General features: G+C 51.9%; 1 protein-coding gene across 1 annotated transcript in view; it reads left to right on the top strand.

Annotated features, from left to right (window-relative positions):
• Positions 1 to 405: 405 nt before the first annotated feature.
• Positions 406 to 8534, top strand: part of TRAM2 (translocation associated membrane protein 2) — a 71117-nt gene continuing 62988 nt past the window's right edge. Inside the window, exon 1 of the mRNA XM_036249445.1 lies at positions 406 to 667. Coding sequence (XP_036105338.1) covers positions 548 to 667 — 120 coding nt within the window. The 5' untranslated portion in view covers positions 406 to 547. The remainder of the gene's footprint in view (positions 668 to 8534) is intronic.

Raw genomic sequence — 8534 nt, 5'->3', positions numbered from 1 at the left:
CCCGGGCCCTTCGCTTCCCGCAGAGGAAGGAGCAGGCGCCGGGGATCGGGAAACCCGGGCCCACTTCCTGTCCGGGCAGGACAGGGCCGGGCGTCTGCGTCCCTCGCGGCCTGCTCGGCCCGCGCGGGGACGGGCCCAGCCGCAACCACAAGAGTGCGGCGGGGCGCGGGGCGAGCGCGCGGCGAGAGCACCCCGGGGCCAGGCGGACGCGGAACGAGGGGCCCGGACCCGGCGCGCCGACTCCGCCCCGCAGCGTCCTCGGCGGCGACGGGGTTAAGCGCGCGGGGGGCGGGGCCGCATGGAGCCCGCCGCGCCGAGTGCGGCCGGGAGTGGGGAGGGGGCTGCGGCCGGGGGCGGTTCCGGGCGGCGGGGGCGGGGGCGGGCGGAGGAAGGGGGCGGGCCCCAGAAGTTGTTGGGCGCTAGGCCGGCTGGCGGGAGGGCGAGCGGGCTGCGGGCCGGCGGGCGGACCGGGCCGGGGTGGACAAGTTTGCGCGGCGGCTCGTGAGCGCAGGGTGCGGGCCCCGCCGGCCGCTGCGCGCCCGCTGCCATGGCTTTCCGCAGGAGGACGAAAAGTTACCCGCTCTTCAGCCAGGAGTTCGTCATCCACAACCATGCGGACATCGGCTTCTGCCTGGTGCTCTGCGTCCTCATAGGGCTTATGTTCGAGGTGAGCGAGACTGGGGAGGGGGTGCCCTTTCTCGTGCGCCGCCCGGTGGACTCCTGCAGGTCCCCGGGGTCCTTGTCAGAGCTGGGGCGCGGGGCTACCAGTGCGTTATCTGCATCCCCCTTTGTACACCGGACGCCCCGTGGTCTCCGAGTCAGCCCAGACCACCCCCCACCCCCCGCTCCGCGCCTTGCCAGCCGTGCCCTGCTTGGCCGCCCCCTTGGGCACCCACCATATCCTGCAGCGCTCTCTGCAGCCCTGAATCCTAAGCCTGGCCTCGAACCAACCGCAGTGCTGCCACCCTGGCCCAAACAGTGGGGTTTCCTTTCTGGTGTCCGGGAGCCAAGCCCGGAGACTCCCAGACCCGGAGTCATTGCACAACTACCTCCCTCTCCCAAGCAGTGGCTGCCAGCCTTTCTGGGCTTTTCCAGTGGGAGGGACCCCGGCCCTTTTCCACCTCCCACCTGATTTTCTAAGTTTTTTGCATTTTGACGTGTGGCCTGGCCCCATCCCAGCAGTGCCCACCTACTGTCCTCCAGCCTGCCCCCTCCCTTTTATTTTGCCCTTGCCTAAAAGGCCAGTTTTCCTATACCCGTTATCACTCTGGATTATTCCTTCAGCTCCATCTGTGGAAGCTCCCAGAGCTTCTCCCTATTACAGGGCCAAGGGAAGGGACAGGATACCCTGCGCTTTTAGGGGCAAGGCGATTCCCTCATAGCTGTGGGGGTAGGCAGGAGAGGATAGGGTCCTCCCAAGAGAGCAGAGACTTGTAGTAAGCCCCACTGGGCCAGGATCCAGGGGCTCTGATGGGAAGGACTCGCTAGAGTGATATTCAGAAGTGAGAAGAACTGGAGGAAAGTGAGCATAATAGGGCTTGCTGTGATGTATCTTGTCACTATCTAGTGGCACTCCCCTCACCCTCATTGTGGTCTCCAGTGAGGTGGGGCCTTGTCCTCCTTTCTGGGTAGGGTTCATCTGCATTCTCAGGAATGGGTTAGGAAGCTGTAACCATTTGTAAAACTGCCTTGGAGATGGAAGATTCCTAGTGGGGCTCATTTCTCCCTCTCTGTCTCTGTCTCCCTGAGGGTGAAGCTGCCCTCAAGCTGGGGACAGTCGTGTGGTGGCTGAGTCAGGGTTAGATGTGTAAATGTGCCCTTGGAGGGTCTATAGGAAATCAAACTGAGACTAGGATTGGGGTCTGCAAACCAGCTTTTGGTAGTACTCCTTACCTTCAATCCCTCCCTCCCCCTTCCACCTCTATAGCTCTCATGGTGTATTGGAAAGGGCTGTGTCCATTGGGGTTGTCCCTGTGTCCCCGTCCCTGTTTTGTCACTAGGCTGACTAAAAAAAAAAACCGACTGCAGCCTCAGTTTCCCCATCATTAAAGAGGGTAATCAAACCTCTCTTCCTCATGGAGTTATTGTAAGGTTTAACTGAGATCATGTCAGTAACCAAAAGCCGTAACAGATTCTACGAATGTGAACACAAGTGGCTTGTTCCTGAAGCCTTGTTATTATTGATCATAATAATAGCTTAATGAAATAAGAGAGAATTTGTTTTGTTCAGCCCATACCCTCTGTCCTATTTGTATCTATTTGCTGTCCTCCATTCTAAGAGGCCTCCCAGTGCCCTGTCACCAGCCTTGGAGGGTGTGGTAGGAAAGACACGTGACAGCTGTAGACCTCTTAGCCCCACGTTCTGCAGCCGGTGAAGTCTCTTGCATCGCCCATGGCCCTTGGCTGTGTTTCTGGTATTTGTGAAGGTCTGTGGCTTTACCTGCTTTACCTTTGCTCAGAAAGAGCTGCCTAGCGTTTGAGCTTTGTACCTCCTGCCCTCCCTGCCTCAGTCTTGGAAAGTCCTATGCATTAAATCTGGTACTCTGTGGGAGTTGAAAAATGCTAGGAGCCCTTACTGCCAGTACCTGACAGAAGAGGGGGAAAAAAACCACCAACAACAAAAAAACTCTCTTCCTCCCCATCTTAGGATTGGACTGTGGAGTATGGAAGGGGCTTTGGCCAAAGTGTCTGCAGACTTCCTACCATCTTCACCCTATAGAACCTTAGACTTACACTTTTGAGCTTACAGGGCAGGAGTCTCCTCTGGAGGGTGCATAGAAGGTGCATTGTGGGTTTGCCGGTGTGTGCTGGTCTGGGTGAAGGAGGGCTGTGCTGAATGAACCTCCCTTGTGGAGGATGCGTGTTCTGCTGTGCTAGGTACATCCTCATTGTCTGTACCTACTAACTGAGTCTCCACCGATATAGGTATTTTGGGGGAACTCAGATTTTTGGAACTCTGCTCTCCCTACCAGATGAGAGCCGAAACAGCTCCATTACTTTTAGGGACCTCAGAGAAACACATGTGGGCATCTTAACATTTGGAATAAAGCCAGGATGGCACCTCATAACCCAGCATAGGACTTACCAGCTGGCACTTAGGGTCTTCTGGGTTTTCCCTGGAGGTGTGGTGTGTATATGTCTATATGTAGGGGTACATATGCACTTAACACTTTTCCCTAGAAGTGAGGACAGAAGGAGTTGGAAAGGGAAGAGGAGACTGGAAGAGAGAAGTGGACCGCAGGCTCTTGGGATTCTAACTTGGCACAATTAGGATTGCTTCATTCAGGAGCTGAGTCAAGAAAACTCATTTATAATGCTTCCCACAAAGAGTCAGTCTACTGGTCACTCCTCCTTCTGGGGTCCCCTGTCCAGTCTCTGCCAGTGAGCTGGGCCCCCTCCATACGCCAGGCAGCCCCAGTCCATGTGGCCTAACTGGTCTCCATCTCATTCCTGCCTTGCCCCTTGGCCAACTCACTAGTCAGCTCGCTATCATTCAGAGGGGCTTTGGTCCCCCCACCCCGGACCACAGGACTTCAGTTCTCTCCCCTGGGAGATGATGACTCCAAATTCCTTCCCTTGGGATCACTTCCTTTTGGAAACACACATGAAAGGGTGGCTCACCCTCCTCCGTTGATTTAGTTTTGGGCCATCCTATGATTCCTCCCATTTCCAAGGCAGGGGGCAGGTTCTTTCCCCAGAATTCAGGTTTTCTTTCCATCCTGCAGGCTGTTTGGAATAGAGCTGTTCTGTGCAGCCACAGCACTTGGCTAAAAAATGTCAGGAATGTGGAGCTTTATTTTCCCCCTCCTTCTCTTCCAGCTTTCTCTTTCTTAACTCTGCTTTCCCGAGAGGAGGTGCAAGGGGAGTTTTCTTCTGGATAGTTTGGCCCTTCAGTCTTGTCTTAGGGGGAGTCTGGCCTGACAGTCCATGGCGTGGGCAGCCAGTTGGGGTGCGCATGGTATGTGTGTCAGATTTAAAAGCAGACTCTCCCCCACCCCCTTTCCCTCCGCTTTCCAGTGTCCCTTTCAGTGCCACGTTTCACACTGAAGCAGGCAGGGAAGGAGAAAACTCTCATCTTGAATGGAGAGTGAGAAAAAGGGGGTGCGTGGAACAGAGAGAAAGCAACTCATACATTACCTCTAAAATGTCACTTCGAGACTGACACTTTGCTTGTTTACTTTAAAGCCCATTCGCAGGCTCTGCTGGCCCTGCAGCAAGGAAATGTTTCTTCAATTCTGGGCCCATCATTTGTTTGGTCTGTGATGACTTAAGGGTTTGGGACTGAGAGGAATTTTTGGGTAGCGGCCGGTATTTGGTTTTTGTTTTGGAGCCAGGTGTGGTCGAGCTACCTTTCTCCAGGAACTGCCTTCTTCCCCGCACCTGACTGACTTGTCGGAGGATGTATTTGCAGCATGTACAGTGGGAGCCCACTGCGTCACGCCTGTTAGCACGTGGGTGCCATGGCACCGGTTCACATCCTCCCAGACGTGCCTCTGGGCTTCATAACCCAGAGTAAGGCTGCTGGTCCTGTCTCTTAATATTAGTGTTATAAAACAGTCCTGCTTATATTGTGTTAATATAAAAAGGTACGTAAATGGCACAGACGGGCCTCTGTGGACATATGTTGTCTTTCTTTGACTAACCTCGAATACAAGACCTTCCTCTGCCAGCTTTTATAGTTCCTGGCTTTATGGGTCTTCGTCTCCAGCCTCTGACATAGTTCATCAGTCATGTTCTAGAGAAATTAGTCAGGGGAAACCAGGAAGAGTCGCTGATTCTCTTGGGTGTTCTTGTTCTGTGGTTAGACTTCCACAAGCATCACTCAGTGATCTGAGCAACAGAGCAGGACTTGGGAACTAGTCTCTGGTCAGCCCTCAGGCGGCACCCTATCTTATGGGGTGTGAGGCATATCGGTTATCCCTGTTTCTTCCCTTGGTAGAATGTGCTATCCAGATGGTGGCATTGATCAGTTAGTGAGATTTTGACCCTGACTGTAGGATAGAGACTGATACCTGTCTAAATGCCCTGCACGGTGCCTGGCACAGGGATACGTAATCGAAGGTCTCAGCAACCACACTGATGGTGATTGTTACTGGCTTCACTGTCGGGTCTGTGAGTACTCCTTCTACCAGCAGACTGGCGGGTTGGGGACCCCAGCTGTATTTCATCTAGATGTGACATGCTTTGCCAGGAGGCTTTCCCCTAAGTAGTCCAGTGCTAGCCGTCTGCTTTCCGAAGGGTGCGATCATTATACTGGGTCCCTGTTCTCCCCAGGGAGCCTGTGGTGTGGCCACTGCACATCTGTTTTCTCTGCCCGCCTACCCCCCATCTTATTAGAAGCGGGGCTGTGGACACTGGAGGGTCTTAGTGTGGCCATTGTCAGCTGTGTGGAGAAGGAAAAGCCGCGAGGAGGCTGCCTCGCAAGCTAAATAAGGGCCACTTTTCTCTTGCTCCCTCTGTTGTCTGAACCCTCAGTTGCTCGTTTCTCGGGGGCACTGTCCAGACGGGTCGCAACAGAGCTCCTTAGTCCTGGCTGTTTGTGGAGGAACGTGTGTTGCTATGGTGAAAACTTCACTCTGGCAGGCATGAGCTCCTTTTTGATGTGCTTGGTCGTGGGCAGGGGCCCCAGAAATCACTCTGTGGCATAGCTGAGGCACCTCCCGTTCCCACCCTGATAAATGGCAAAGCCAGAGGGTTGATAAGACCGGATTAGAGTTTCCCAACTACAGAAGTGCTTTCTATTCAGTGAGCGCACTATTAGCAGGCTTTGGTGGGAAACTTTCCTGATGTTATCTCTTAACCTTTTTATCCAGCGCTGTGTATCTGGTATCCATTGGTACCCAATGGTTAAAGAAAGGAAAAGAAAACAGTAAAACTACTAACGTGGCTCCTGACACAGCTTCTTGTTTCACGAGCCAACATTTATCTTCTGTACAGTCCGCTGCTTTGCCTTGATTTACCTTTACTGTCTCAAATGTTCCCCACAGAAGAGAACCGACCCGAACTTAGTCACAGCTGGTTAATGTTGCGCGTTAACTGTGTGGCTTAAAGGGCTTTGCGAGAGGCTCGTCTGGGCAGTGAGGGTTCACAGAGCTTTCTTTGATTTTCAGCAGAGGACATACAGCTGGATTGTGAGTGTGGGTTCAGAGTTCTCTAGAGCCCTCGGTGAGTTTGAGGGAGCCCAGGGTTACGCGAGGCACCGTTCTGTGGCTCTCCACCCAAGCCACGTTGCCTCTTGACAGCTTCCCTCATTTGTCCGACGAGGTTGGCAACACTTTACATCTGTGAAATGCTTTACTAGCTTCACCCTGTAATCTGGATGGTTTATGGGGGTTGTCATACCCATCCAGAGCCTGGCTTCTAGAGGAGAGACTTGGCCAAGGACCATCCGCTCCGAGTTAGAGTCGGAGCCAAAATAAGAATTCAGCCACGTCTGGCTCACATTTACAACTCAGTCCTGGTGCTTCCCCAAATGGGGCGTCTACGGAATGTAGCCACAGGCTGCTTTATTTTTCTTTGTCTGAGTGGAATCTGTTTATTACCTGGAAGTAATGTCTGTGGGTCATTGTTCCACTTGGAGGCTTCTCTGCCTGGAACTACCATTGAAATTTGCATTTCCCTGAAAGAGACCACAGAGAGTGACCCAGATGTGTATATTACATGTGAACATAGGCAAATGGGCAGAGGCTTTACCTACTGTTCAAGTTTTTGTCTGTTATTAGCCAACATCTGTGTGAGAATAGCTGCCTCTGGCTGTTTTATTTTCACGGCACTTAACGTCAAGATAATACTGTGGACAGCTCAAGAGCGCATTGTTTTATTTCTTCCCAGTTTTACAAGTTTAAGGGCTAAAGGGAAACCTGTAAGTCATCTACTGCTTTACAGAAGAGAAAAATAAGACATCCCCCCCACCACCAGGTTGAGAGATTTGCCCAGGATAGTAGAGTGAATTTTTGGTGAACTTGGGGCTTGAACCCACATCTTCTGACTCAAATCTAGTGCATTTTCTACACATCTGCCCACTGGCATTCTAGACGGTACCTTTAAGTGCCACTGTAAGTGTAGATGCCTGGACAATGATGTATCTTCCTTAAGTGTGCGGTATTCGTTTGTTTGGCAGCTGTGTGCCTGTGTTGAGCTCTGGGAATGCAGATGAATAAGGTGGGGTCCCTGTCCTCGAAGAGGTCACGGAGTGGTAAAGCTGATAAACTATTTGTGGGTAGGAGTTAGGTCTTGAACTTGATGTAAATGGCAGGTGCAACTTAACAGACTTACAGGCTGCTGGGCCTTAACCTCAAGCCATTTCTATGGGGGCAAGGGGGTAGGTAGTTTATAGAGACCTAACACCCCGAGTGTGGGGCTGTCATTTGTCAGAGAACAAGGGTGGTGGTCACTCCTAGATATGTTGTGAGGCACAGCTTGGTACACGCATGCACACACGCAGGTATACTTTCCAGTACTAGGAGGCCTTTATTGATTCAAACCTTGGTTGAGGTTCGGAGAACTCTTCCATGTGGGTTCTTAAGATTTTCACCATCAAACTCCAACATGATCTGTAATGTTCCTTTGGGTTAGTGGAGGTGACAGTCACACCTGGGGTGAGAGGGACAGCATCCTCTGAGCCTTAATTGCCCTGTCTTTGAAGTAGGGAGAGGGTTTCTGAATGAAGCTTTTGAATTTTGCAAGGGCACAGTATTATTAGTTTAATCAGATTGTTCCTTCATGTTTATTAGAAATGTGTAGATACTCTCTTTTTATAGAGAATTTTAAAAAGAGACTTTTTAGGGATGCAACACCCTTATGAAGACTCACGTGGCTTTCGGGAAGGGAGAAGGATATGCCTACTTCAGGGTAACGGTTAAGATTAGATCTCTAGTTTTTACAAACTTCCCTTCCTTTGCTGACCTCCCTGCTTGCTTTGAGGAATACCCAGGACCACACTAGTTAGTTAACAAGTGTTTATGGTCTGGTTTGTGTGCCGATGTGATGTTGGAATCTGCATAAATACAGCCTTGCAAGTCAGCCAGAAGGTAGAATGTGGCTGTAGGCTTAGAGATGCTAGGGGTGTCTTACCAGCTCCTTTCCTGAAGGTTAAGAGCAGTCTGGGGGCTCCTGACCTGGAGGAGCATTCCTTGGGTAAACAGGCCTCCTCTCCAGCCATCCCTGGAGTCCTGCAGGAAATCACAGGGCCTGCTTCACAATGCCTGGTTTCCTGCTGAGGACGCCTCAGAACTTGGAGCAGAATTGAACTTTTAAGCCCAACACTTCTGGAGTTTTGAGTGTGTTTAGTTTGTAGTCTGACTTTGTACTGGATCAACTTTTGACCTCAGTGGGCAAAGAGTAACTTGTTTGTATGGATTTTGTGACCGTTGTTTGGAATAGGGATGTTGAGGTGGAAAGGAATGATTGGTAGCTGATTTTTCTTTTTAATTGCAGTTTGGTCTCAGGTTTGGCATGAAGTGTGAACATGTGCTCCTCTTCCAGAGTCTTCGAGGCATGAGCTGTGGCCTGGGCAGGGACGTGGTGGAGGCAGG

The sequence above is a fragment of the Molossus molossus genome, unplaced genomic scaffold, assembly GCF_014108415.1.
Source record: "Molossus molossus isolate mMolMol1 unplaced genomic scaffold, mMolMol1.p scaffold_m16_p_8, whole genome shotgun sequence".
In the NCBI taxonomy this organism is placed as follows: Eukaryota; Metazoa; Chordata; class Mammalia; order Chiroptera; family Molossidae; genus Molossus; species Molossus molossus.
The sequence above is the reverse complement of the archived record's forward strand: the minus strand, read 5'-3'. Positions and strand labels throughout refer to the sequence as shown.